Source organism: Oryx dammah, unplaced genomic scaffold, assembly GCF_014754425.2.
Source record: "Oryx dammah isolate SB20612 unplaced genomic scaffold, SCBI_Odam_1.1 HiC_scaffold_1, whole genome shotgun sequence".
Taxonomy (NCBI): Eukaryota; Metazoa; Chordata; class Mammalia; order Artiodactyla; family Bovidae; genus Oryx; species Oryx dammah.
This window is the reverse complement of record NW_024070185.1, coordinates 74,780,151-74,793,088: the sequence shown is the minus strand read 5'-3', so window position 1 is coordinate 74,793,088 and position 12,938 is coordinate 74,780,151. Positions and strand designations below refer to the sequence as shown.

Here is a 12,938-nt window from a genome sequence, read left to right as displayed (position 1 = left end):
GGAGCATTGGAGAAATAGCGGGCTGGCCAGGGTAACTTGAGCATTGTGAGGGAGAGTGGCCACTGGTAGAACTGAGAAGTTGGCTGGGGCTCCATACGAGCATACCTAGGCCTTGTCAGCCAGGTAAGCATTTCAATATTGCTTGTAAGGGATGGGGAACATCAGAAGGTCTGAAGCAGAAGAGTGATAACAATCAATGACTGTATGTATAACCACTGGGAGGTTAAATAATAGAGGACTAGAAAATGTCCGTTGGTTTTAGCAACACAAAGACTGCTGAATCTCAATAGAAAAGGATGATAGGGTGAAGAGAGGTGTGTTAGCTGCTGGCCTAAAGGAGACATACTTCTGATGGACATTTAATTCCTGTGTGGTTAGCTTAAGCTATCATTTTTATTTCTCTCAAGTTATTTGATAGAGAACATTTGGTGGCATGTGTGACTCTTGGATATAAGAACCTTAAACTATGAAATTTTTGTATAGTGGGATGGGTTTTTTGGGGGGGGATGCAAAACAAAAATTCTCTGATTGGGTGGAATATTATTCAGCCATTAAAAAGAATGAAATAATACCATTTGCTGCAACATGGATGGACCAAGAGAGCATCATACTGAGTGAAGTAAGGCAAATAGAGGAGAAAAATTATATGATGTCCCTTATATGTGGAATCTAAAAAGAAATTATACAAATGAACTTACTTAAAAATCAAAAACAGACTCACAAACTTTGAGAAGGGACTTATGGTTGCCAGGGGGAAGGTTGGGGGAAAGGGATAGTTAGGGAGTTTGGGATGGACATGTACACACTGCTATATTTAAAATGGATAACCAGCAAGAACCTACTGTATAGCACATGAAACTCTGCTCAGTGTTATGTGGCAGCCTGGATGAGACTGCCACATTTGAGGGAGAGTGGATACATATATATGTATGGCTGAGTCCCTTTGCTATTCACTTGAAACTATCACAACATTATTTGTTAACTGGATATATCCTAATAAAAAATAAAAAGTTTTTTTAAAAAAATTCTTTTGACTAGGAACTGTTACTGGAATAACTAGGCTCAAATGTGTTTTATTTTTAAAGTCTTAAAACTTTGAATCCAATTACTTAACTATTATTTTTAGTATACTCAACAGGGGAATATTTTTATTTTATTGATTTTAAAAGTGAACATTCCAGGAAACCTAATCAAAGCCTTCATTTAATTGTGTGTGTGTATACATATATATGTTTTTTTACAGACCTATGGGGCATTATTTTGTGAAACAAGCGCCAAAGATGGTTCAAATATAGTGGAAGCTGTTCTCCATCTTGCTCGGTAAAGTTTTGCCTTATATTTGGAAAACTGAATGTAGGATTGAATTTTCACTTAGCTGCTGTATGTGTCAAATATATTGACCATAAAGTGAATCTGTATTGGGGAACACTGTCTTGTCTTTCAGTAGTGGTTGGAGAAACAGTTTTTGAAAAAAACTAGTAATGCTGCTTGTTCCCTGTGAACATTGGGAAAATACCTCTACTGCCAAACAAAAGCAGGTGCACCTGAGGTGTCATTGACATTTCTGCAAAATGTCACCACAAAGCTAACAGCTGACATGTATGACTCATTTCCAGGAACCAGATTTTAAACACAAGAGACCATTATGAATATAACTATTATGACATTTTCCAAGGTAAAGGAAAAAAACTTCACAAAGCAAATTGTATATCATGCCAGTTGGAAGCACTTTGTTTACGTTCTTACCCAGGTAATTTTTAAGCTTAGACAATGGTGTTAATAATAAATAACATTCTGGGATGTGGATTAGAATGAAAACTGCATCATTGAGGAACTTGGATTTAACTGTATTTCAGTCTTTGCAGTATTCTTAGGAAATAGCAATGTTTTCTGTTAGACTTATTTCTTCTGCTAGTTTTCTGCCACAAGTGAAAAGATGATTCTTTACTGCTCTAACAGTTTAAATATAAAAAAAAGAAAAAATATAAAAACGTGCGTTATCAAAATCCAGCCAATGAATTTTAATTGCTGACAAAGCAAAACCACTTTAGTCATGTAGTTCTTTTTCTGATCATTTGTGAGATTCTGGTTTTTATAAGAATCTTAACTTTAGTAGAATAAAGGGCTCAGCACTACCTTCACCTCAGGTAGGAGGTGCTACATTGCTGCCCCAGCTGAGCAGGAAAGGAAGCTGCAGCTAAGGCACTCTGCATGGCTGAGGGCTTCTGCCCAGCACACTGGAGGAGTGTAGTGTCAGGAGGCTCAAACTCCAATCTTAAATCTGCCCCGAACAGCTGTGGAGTCTTGACTAAGTCCAGCATTTCTAATCTGTAAAATGAGGGAAGGGGCTAAAGAAAATGATCCATAAGGCTTTCTAGTCCTGACAGCCTATGAGTCCATAGATAAGTGTGTGGAGTCAGCCTAGCAGCCACCCTGTTTACAATGTAGCTTTACTTAAAACAGCTATGTGCAGAAGCATTTTGATAACAAGGTCACTTCTTGTGAATCACTCATCAGAGAGCTTTTTAAATTGTTGTTGAGACCTCTAGGTTACTTATGTTAACAATATGTTAAATAGGAAAATTATAAATAAAGCAAATCTGTAGAGCCTTTAATTTGCTTTATACCACGTCATCTGATTATTTGTCAAAGTACCAAGTCTTAAATGAAAATAGTTTTGTTTCCACCAGTAAGATTACTTTAAAAAGTTTTACAGCCTTCAAAATGTGTACAATGCAAAACATTAAATTTTTGACTTGATCTCATAAGATAGTTCCCATAATTCCATTTCATACCATGTCATGTCTTAAAACCTGAACTAGAAAAGTTTATGGATTTGCACTGTCTGAAACAGTGTTTGTTTTTAAAGGGAGGCCATAAGTGTTTGGTTAACAACATGAATTCCTTTGCCTTTTCTTGAAAAACCTCTCAATCCCAGGAAAAGTCCTTCCTAGAAATTCAGTTTCCCTGTAGGGCTGACAGGACGTTCATTCCATCCACTGTCCATCAGTACGTCAGTCTGCCACCACTAGAGCCACAGGCTTTAAACATTTTGCAATAGATTCAAGTACAACAAGCATCAAATTGGTCAGTGGCCTGAAATTTGAAAAAAACATAAAAAGCTCAGGCTGATATATCAGTTCAGCACCGTTGCTAAACCCACTGGGTGTAAATCTGTCCATAAGACTGATTGATTTAAAATGCTGTTAAGCATATGGCAGTTTGGGGTGAGGTAATTTAGTTTTCCCAACCTTAAACCTGTTTTAGATGTTTGGAATTATATTTTCTTGATTCCCTTAAAGTGGGAGTGCCTGCATTTTGAGTAGATTTAAGGAAACTGAAGGCCAAGTGAAAAATACAGCCTGTTTTTCTCCCTTAATATTTGCTTTCAAGGTTCAGTAATGTCTGCATTATTATGAGTGCTCAGCAGGAAGGCCTTGTAGAGATACCAGGGTATGTAAGATAGGCTGTGCAATTTAAAATTAGAGAAAAAACAAGAAAAATATGACCAGGCAGCCATATGATACATAGCTGATAGGGGCCTGTTGGACCTCCCAGAAGAGAGAGATGTGAGTTGTCTTGTGAAGATAGTGTTTACTGTACCCATTGTACAGATGAGAAAACTGAGAATTAGAAAGCTTTATCGGCTTGCTCAAAGTGACACAGCTACTAAGTGGCAAAATTAGGACTTTGCACTACTTTGAATCTCTGATTTGCCTTTTAAATGCTGGCAATTTCTGGATTCTATTTTGCACTCTCTTGCTCTTACTTTCTCTGCCTAATGTCTTCCATCCCCATGGTTCCTAAAACTGTGTCTAGACAGTGACTTCCAATTTCTATATTTTTAACTCCCATCTTTTTTAAAATTCCATGTTCCCACCCACCAACAAATGGAAATTCTGTAGGTCTGACTGACCCAACATAGCTAAATCCTAATGTGTTTTCTATAAAATTGTTCTTCACTCTATACTCCCCTTTTCAGGAAACTATTAACATTATAATAATTAAAAAAAAATAGTAACCTAGAGTCAGTCTTGACTCCTTCCTCTTTCTTCATCATCTGCCTCTAGTGGGTTCTGAGGCCCTAATGATTCAGTGACCTCTCTGCACTTTTTCTTCAATCTGTCCATATTCTTTCTCTAATCAGGGTGATCTTTGTAAATAAAAATCCAATTAATACTTTCCTGCTTGCACCCCACATTGGTGTCCGACCTACAGCAAAGAACCCAGTCTCTTTTAGCAAGTAGCTAACAGTCCCCCAGAGCCAGATCTCACCTAACCTTTCTGTTCGCATCTCTTCTTGCTTCCCCGAACCTGGAACCTCCCTTCCTCTTTAAATGAATTCCTATCCTGCCAGTAGGTCGGCTCCACTGTGCTTGTGTGTTAGCAGCTTTCAGGACCTGGTAACGATTTATTTAGAAGATACCTGGCTCTCTCTCAGAGCTCACTAGTTGAGGATCCCAGAGCCTGGCATAAGTCGGACACTTGTTGAATGACCAGGGGTAGGAGACTTCCTTAGGGAGCTTTCACAGGATCATGGAGATCTTTGGTGCAGTGTTGCCTCAATTCAGTTCAGTTCAGTGGTCAAGCTTTTGCATTTGGAAGCTGTATTAGTTTTCTGTTGTCACTGTAACAAATTCCTACTAACTTAGTGGCTTAAGCAATACAAATATAGTTCAGGAGGTCATAAATCTGAACCAGGTCTTCCAGGGTGTTACGGGTTGAACTGTGTATCCTCCTTCTTTTCCTGAGTCTTTGTTTCCTCATCTGTGAAGACAGTGATGCCCACCTGTCATGTGACAGTGTGTGTGTTGTAATAAGGACTTCAGTGAAAATGTGTAGCATAGCATTTATTAACTGGTCTTCAGCAAGAACTAGTTTCCCTTTTCTTTCCTACTCAGGTGCAGTGGTTTTCAAAGGTTAGCACATCAGCTCCTTCTGGGGCTGTGCTGACCAGTTTAGTGGCCACTATCCCCTGGAATTGTGGCTATCCAAGCCGAGATGTGCTAGGTGTATTAAATAAATACTGGGTTTTGAAGTCAGTATAAAAATTGTAAAATACCTCATGACTATTTTTATTGGTGACATGCTGAAGTGATAGTATTGTTGTAATACCAAGTTGATTAAAATACATTAATGAAATTAATTTCACCTATTTCTCTTTACACTTTTTACCGTGGCTGCTAAAAACTTTTTAATTACATGTATGAATTACATTCTATTAAATAGCACTGCTGTTCTGGGAACATGCCAGTTCCCAGGATCTGGGAACAAAGCACACAAAATGTAGTCCCCCCGGAACAATACCAACTTTTATTTTCTGAAATTACCAGGAGAGACTGGATCTCACTGGAGGGGCCTTGACTGCTCTCCCTCAGGTGTTTCATGCATTTACGGTCACGGCTGGGTCTGCATCTCAGCCCCCAGGACCCCTCTGCTGTTCTCTATCCAGTGAGGAGCCCTCGGCCTCTTACATGGCAGCTCAAAATGATCAGGCCTTATTAATGCCTCATGTGGAAGTGCCAGCACACCATTCCCTCGCCATTCCATTGGACTGAGCAGTCACAGAGCCGGTCCCGACCACGGGGGAGCAGCACAAGCTTCATTCACCACTAGTGGGGGAATGGCAGACACTGACAGGGAAGGTGGAATTCTCTGCGGCCATCTTGGGGACAAGCTGTCACACACTCCTCACCACATGACATTTTCATTCAGCTTGTCTAAGGTGGGACTTCAGAATGTGTGTATTACACAAGCATCCCCAGGGGTAGGAGACTTCCTTAGGGAGCTTTCACAGGATCATGGAGATCTTTGGTGCAGTGTTGCCTCAGTTCAGTTCAGTTCAGTTCAGTTGCTCAGTTGTGTCTGACTCTTTGCGACGCCATGAATTTCAGCACGTCAGGCCTCCCTGTCCATCACCAACTCCTGGAATTCACTGAAACTCATGTCTATTGAGTCGGTAATGCCATCCAGCCCTCTCATCCTCTGTTGTCCCCTTCTCCTCCTGCCCCCAATCCCTCCCAGCATCACAGTCTTTTCCAATGAGTCAACACTTCGCATGAGGTGACCAAAGTATTGGAGTTTCAGCTTTAGCATCATTCCTTCCAAAGAACACCCAGGATTGATCTCCTTTAGAATGGACTGGTTGGATCTCCTTGCAGTCCAAGGGACTCTCAAGAGTCTTCTCCAACATCACAGTTCAAAAGCCATCAATCTTCAGCACTCAGCTTTCTTCACAGTCCAACTTTCACATCCATACATGACCACTGGAAAAACCATAGCCTTCAGTAGATGGACCTTTGTTGGCAAAGTAATGTCTCTGCTTTTGAATATGCTATCTAGGTTGGTCATAACTTTCCTTCCAAGGAGTAAGCGTCTTTTAATTTCATGGCTGCAGTCACCATCTGCAGTGATTTTGGAGCCCCGAAAAATAAGGTCTGACACTGTTTCCACTGTTTCCCCATCTGTTTGCCATGAAGTGATGGGACCGAATGCCATGATCTTCGTTTTCTGAATGTTGAGCTTTAAGCCAACTTTTTCATTTCTTTCACTTTCATCAAGAGGCTTTTTAGTTCCTCTTCACTTTCTTCCATAAGAGTGGTGTCATCTGCATATCTGAGGTTATTGATATTTCTCCCAGCAGTCTTGATTCCAGCTTGTGCTTCTTCCAGTCCAGCGTTTCTCATGATGTACTCTGCATATAAGTTAAATAAGCAGGGTGACAATATACAGCCTTGACGTACTCCTCTTCCTATTTGGAACCAGTCTGTTGTTCCATGTCCAGTTCTAACTGTTGCTTCCTGACCTGCATACAGATTTCTCAAGAGGCAGATCAGGTGGTCTGGTATTCCCACCTCTTTCAGAATTTTCCAGAGTTTATTGTGATCCACACAGTCAAAGGCTTTGGCATAGTCAATAAAGCAGAAATAGATGTTTTTCTGGAACCCTCTTGCTTTTTCCATGATCCAGCAGATGTTGGCAATTTGATCTCTGGTTCCTCTGCCTTTTCTAAAACCAGCTTGAACATCTGGAAGTTCATGGTTCACGTATTGCTGAAGCCTGGCTTGGAGAATTTTGAGCATTACTTTACTAGCGTGTGAGATGAGTGCAATTGTGCAGTAGTTTGAGCATTCTTTGGCATTGCCTTTCTTTGAGATTGGAATGAAAACTGACCTTTTCCAGTCCTGTGGCCACTGCTGAGTTTTCCAAATTTGCTGGTATATTGAGTGCAGCACTTTCACAGCATCATCTTTCAGGATTAGAAATAGCTCAATTGGAATTGCATCACCTCCACTAGCTTTGTTTGTAGTGATGCTTTCTAAGGTCCACTTGACTTCACATTCTAGGATGTCTGGCTCTAGGTGAGTGATCACACTATCGTGATTATCTTGGTCATGAAGATCTTTTTTGTACATTTCTTCCATGTATTCTTGCCACCTCTTCTTAATATCTTCTGCTTCTGTTGGGTCCATACCATTTCTGTCCTTTATCGAGCCCATCTTTGCATGAAATGTTCCTCTGTTAATTCTAAAAGTGCCTCTGTTAATTCTAAAAGAAATTTAGGAAGAGACGAAAGGATTTTTTTGGATTTTAACCATCTGCTGTTATCTCCATGATCAAGTATTATTTCAAAATGGTTATAAAGCCATCATTGCTTTTGTTAATGTTAAGCATTAGCTGGGGGTGGAAGCTAGGTTCCAGAGTCCTAAGGAATGAGCTGTGTGTGTGGCAGACTATACACCATGCATAACCACAGGAGCGAGCAACAGTAGTCTGTGTGCATGTGTGTATGCACCTGGGTATGTGTTTCTGTGTACGTGCATGAGTGTGTAGCCTACTGTTCAGAATGCAGATGGCTGGAGCTCACCTGCGTGGTTGCAATCCAAGTTCTGCCACTTCTTCAGCTATGTGACCTAAGGGAAATTTCTTAATGTTTTTTGTTTGCCTTCATTTTTTCACATATAAAATGGGACACAGTAAAATCTTACCTGTGAGGATTAAATGTCAACACCTACAAAGCATTTAGCACCCTGTCTGATGGCACACAGCAGCTGCTTAGCAGTGCAGTTTTATTTCTACCAAGTTGTTTATGGTTCTATTTTATACCTCCGTAATCTTCTCTGTCTGTATGTCTCTCTTTCTGTCTCCAGGGAAGTGAAAAAAAGAACTGATGAGGATGACAGCAAATCCATTACCAATCTGAGTGGCACTAGTTCCAAAAAGTCAACCCAGATGAAGAACTGTTGCAATGGTTAACTCCAAACCCTCCTTGGCCCACGAAGCCTTCATCCCCAGAGTACTGAATGTGCATGAGTTATTTACTTCTTCCATGAAGTGGTACATCCTACAGACACTTGCGTGGAGAGTTACAGTGTGGGGAATCTGAACTGTGTTCTTGGTCCCTCCAGAACCTCGGCTCTTTTTTGCTGTTTCAATGAGTGATTGGGCCCCCTGGTTAAATATGCCTGCCTTATCTTTAGAAAGTCTTTTTATGCTCAGGTCAAAGATATAAAAGAAATTCACTGACATAATTAGATTCATGTGGTAGATGACATTTACTTCCAATATTCAGTACTACTGGGTTGGCCATAAAGTTTGTTCAGGTTTTTCTCCATTTTATAGGAAACCCCAAACAAACTTTTTGGTCAACCCAATAGAAAACTAGTAAAAGGGGGTTACCTTCCTACCTTTGCTGTAAACTAGCCTTCTGGTCTTGAACCTGTCACCAACCCACATTAGATCCATTTCCTCATCTGTAAACAAGCAGCTTGGCCTTTCAGGCCTTGGCTCTCTCAGCTCTGAAGCTCTTTAAGGAGTGAGGAGAGTGTGATGGCCCATGGTTTATCAGGACTCTGGTTCATCTTTTTAAATATTTAAGTATCAATTTTTCTCACTTCTTGTACAAGAACAGAATTTAATTGAGAAAAAAATGGTAATGTTTTATGCTCCAGTGGAGATAGAAAAATCTATTGTCTTATATATAAAGAAAACATTTGGGGGACAAAAATAGTTTGTATATTAAAGAGGGTGTTTTATAATCTCAGAATACTTATAAAGACCATGGTTTCAATTCACTGCTAAAAATTCTAATGAAAAATATAAAGCCACATGCTACTGAAAATACAATGCCCAGGAAAGTTGTCCCACTTCACTTAAAAAAAAAAAAATCAGCAAGAGATTGCAGGTGCTGGTGAAAGGGAGTAATTGAGAGTGACTACTAATGGGTATATAGTTTCTTTGGGGATGAAGAGAATGTTCTGGAATTATATTGTGCTAATGTTGCACAACTTTGTGAATATACTGAAATCCACTAAATTGTATACTTTAAATGGTGAATGTTATGGTATGTGAACTATATAGGTGTATATATATAGTTTTTAAAATATACTAGTTTAATTTATCATTTTGCCAAATGAAAATATGCAAATTCAAACCTCCCCATGGCTTAAGAGCATAATCTCTTTTCTATAACAGATACCCTAACACCTTGACTGCCAGCATTCACATCCTTAAACAATGAACAGTGAAAGAAATGTTATGTGTAATTTTGGAAAGTCATCTCCTTTGAAGAGGAGTTGTGGTTAGGGTACAGGTGAGTCAGTCCTTTGTCTGAGGTGACTCAGGACTCATCCTCACCAACAGCCTCAGGGGTCTTGCTCTCCTAAGAAGCTGTGCTGCCTCCCAGACTTCCCCACTGAAATATCTCCAAGAGCCAAAGGTCAATACCTGACCCCACGGTGGGTCAGCGAGGCGTGGTCTTTGGTTTCAATTTTCAGTGGCCAGAACCAACTAAGTTATTCCCAACCAGAGACTTGAACTTAACATGATTCATAGATCCAGGCCCCAAGTAGCCTGCTGAAAAAAATAATAGCTCTTATTTATTGTACTATGTAAGCTAAAAACATCCCTCTTATAGGATTAAAACAACTCTACTTACAGTTTTTATGATCAGACCTTAAATTCTCCAAGGTTTTTGTTTTTGTTTTTTTTTAATGAAAATTGGGTAGTATGTTAACACAGCTTATAAATAGCCACAACATCCATTTAGCTTTTCAAAGTGTGCCTTCTCTCTATTGGTGAGATCTAGTTCGGTTTTGTTCTTTTTCACTGGGAAGTTGGTTCTGTCTTCAACAACTCTACCATGGATTCCTGTTTCCTGTTTTTTGGTCCCAGAGGGGAAAAAAAAGTTTACATTTTTTACTAAAAACAAATACCTTGCTGGTGGGGAACTGTCAGACTGATTCAAGGAGAGATGGTTATTTTTGTGCCATGGTGCGATGAAAGTTTTACCACTGCTGTTTGCCTCGGTGGCATCTGTGGAGCCCAGGTTAGAACAGACCTAACAGACCTGTGTGTTGATATATGGTATTCAAGTTTAGGAGTTTGGTGCAGTTGCACAAAACTGTGTTAGTATACATGTTATTGTGTTGTCTTTATTTATTTTCCCCCAGTGTCTCTATTTGTCTTACAATATGTATATAATAGTATATACCTTTGATACAGAAGTATTATCTTGGCCTTTGCTTCTGGACTATATGGGCAGTAACCCAAACTGATTAGATTACATAAGTGCCTATGATAAATGAAGCAAACATCTTTAACTATCTTAACGTGGATAAATATTTTTGCAACAAAATTCAAATTAGACTTACAACTGTAAACTTAGACTTACAGCTCTGGTTAGCTATCCTATTTAAAGAGAAGCTACTGCTAGCTCTTTCACTGCCCTGCTAGGAAACTAAGTTTATTACCAACATTTGATTTTATGAAGCTGTTCCCAAATTTAGAGTTTATTTTTGGTAATAACAAAAACGGCTAGTGTTTTTAACTTGAACTTAATTTGTTACTCTACTCATCTTGTCTCAATTACTCCTTGTAGAGATTTTAAAATCACAATTACACTACACTCTTTTTTATGTATCCTGATACACTGGATATTATTTTAGTTTCGACATGAAGAGAACACTGGCTATAGAGACATTTTTCCCTGTTAACTTTTAGCCTCGTGCGTTTTCATAATTTATTTTTTTCTACTTGCTGCTATATATGACATATGTGACATCTGATTATTTAATACTAAATGTGATTTGCATAAGGCCCAAACCACACAACCCTCTTGCTGAAGATAAAATTGAGCTTAAAGATTTATTTTCATATTTGTACAGTGATTAGCTTCAGAGTCATGGTTTTTGTGGGCTTTTATTATATGTATGTGTAAGAAATTTCATATATTAAGAAGACCTCTAAGTAATGAAATAATTATTTTATAATTTTGATTTACAGGGTTTACATTTTCATAATATTGGCTGTATTTCATTTATACTGTTTCTCTTCAAACCACTAATAATTATCCTATAATGTGTAATTTATGGTAGTACAAATATCTAAAGAATACATTATATTTTCTGCATCATAAATTCAGTTAAAAGAAAAAAAACACTTGCTTTGGTCTTCTTGTATTTCCTCCAGCTTTGCTGCAGGCATTGCTGAAGTAATTTTAGTTCTAGGATGTGCCTACATGAAACTGCACCTCTAAAACCCTGGCCTGGGCAGCTAGCTGGGGAAGAAAAGGGTGATGTGTGGTACTGTGGCACATCTCGTCCTCTCGACCAGCTTTGGGATGTGATATCCAGGTTGACCAGCTTTGGGGTGTGATATCCAGGAGTAGTGAGGCTTTAGTAGAAAACTGGCAGGACATACTCTGGCATTCTCATGACCTTGGGTTAGGCCCCTTCTCTGACACCCCTCTGTACCCACCCCCCCCCCAACAACACCCTGCCTAGCTAACTCCTGCTTCTCCTTCTAAACATCACTTCCTTCAGGAAGTTTCCCTGCTCATCCTGGTTTGGATGCGGCTGCCTGCTCTCACTTGTTTAGTACCCTTTCTAACTGGTCAGCATCCTTACTGACCTTATACTTGTTTAACTAGACATATTCTTTGAGCTTTATCCCTGTTGTTTGCTGCTGCCTCCCCTCTGCTGTACACAAGAAAACTGTTTAAATAAGGCAGGCTTTGCAGAGTTTCTGCAGACACACATACACAGAGACATGCACACACAACAGAATAACAGGCAGTACATTGTAGTGGCCACAGGTCTGAGCTCTGTAGCCAGCCTGCTTGGGTTTGAACCTTGCCTCGTGAACCTTCTAGTCAGTAACTGTGAATAAGGAGCTTATTTAACCTTTGTGTACCCCCAGCTTCTTCACTGGTAAAACAGAGATGATAACAGTACATTTTTCATGGAGTGGTTATGAGGACTAAATAAGTATATGTAAGGAAAGTGCTGAGAACAGTACCTGGCACTTTGATCAGTTTAGTTCAGTCGCTCAGTCATGTCCAACTCTTTGTGACCCCATGGACTGCAGCACCTCAGGCTTCCATGTCCTTCACAGTCTCCCGGAGCTTGCTGAAACTCATGTCCATTGAGTCAGTGGTGTCGTCCATCTCATCCTCTGTCTCATCCTCTGTCGTCCCCTTCTCCTGCCTTCAATCTTTACCAGCATCAGGGTCTTTTCCAGTGAGTCGGCTCTTTGCATCAGATGGCCCAAGTATTGGAGCTTTAGCTTCAGCATCAGTCCTTCCAATGAATATTCAGGGTTGGTTTCCTTTAGGATTGACTGGTTTGATCTCCTTGCAGTCCAAAGAACTCTCAGGAGTCTTCTCCAACACCACAGTTCAAAAGCATCAATTCTTAGGTGCTCAGCCTTCTTCACAGTCCAACTCTCATCCATACATGACTACTGGAAAAACTATAGCTTTAACTAGATGGACCTCTTTTGGCAAAGTGATGTCTCTGTTTTTTAATATGCTATCTAGGTTTGTCATAGCTTTTCTTCCAAGAAGCAAGCATCTCTTAATTTCATGGCTGTGGTGATTTTGGACCCCAAGGAAATTAAATTCTGTCACTGTTTCCATTGTTTCCCCATCTGTTGCCATG

At 39.7% G+C, this 12,938-nt stretch overlaps 1 protein-coding gene across 1 annotated transcript in view; it reads left to right on the top strand.

Moving 5' to 3' along the window:
• The window catches only part of RASEF (RAS and EF-hand domain containing), a 79,942-nt gene extending 70,775 nt beyond the window's left edge, over nucleotides 1-9,167 (top strand). The window contains exons 16-17 of the mRNA XM_040244423.1: nucleotides 1,244-1,320; nucleotides 8,151-9,167. Of these exons, the coding sequence (XP_040100357.1) occupies nucleotides 1,244-1,320; nucleotides 8,151-8,256 (183 nt within the window). The 3' untranslated portion in view covers nucleotides 8,257-9,167. The remainder of the gene's footprint in view (nucleotides 1-1,243; nucleotides 1,321-8,150) is intronic.
• Nucleotides 9,168-12,938: the final 3,771 nt, after the last annotated feature.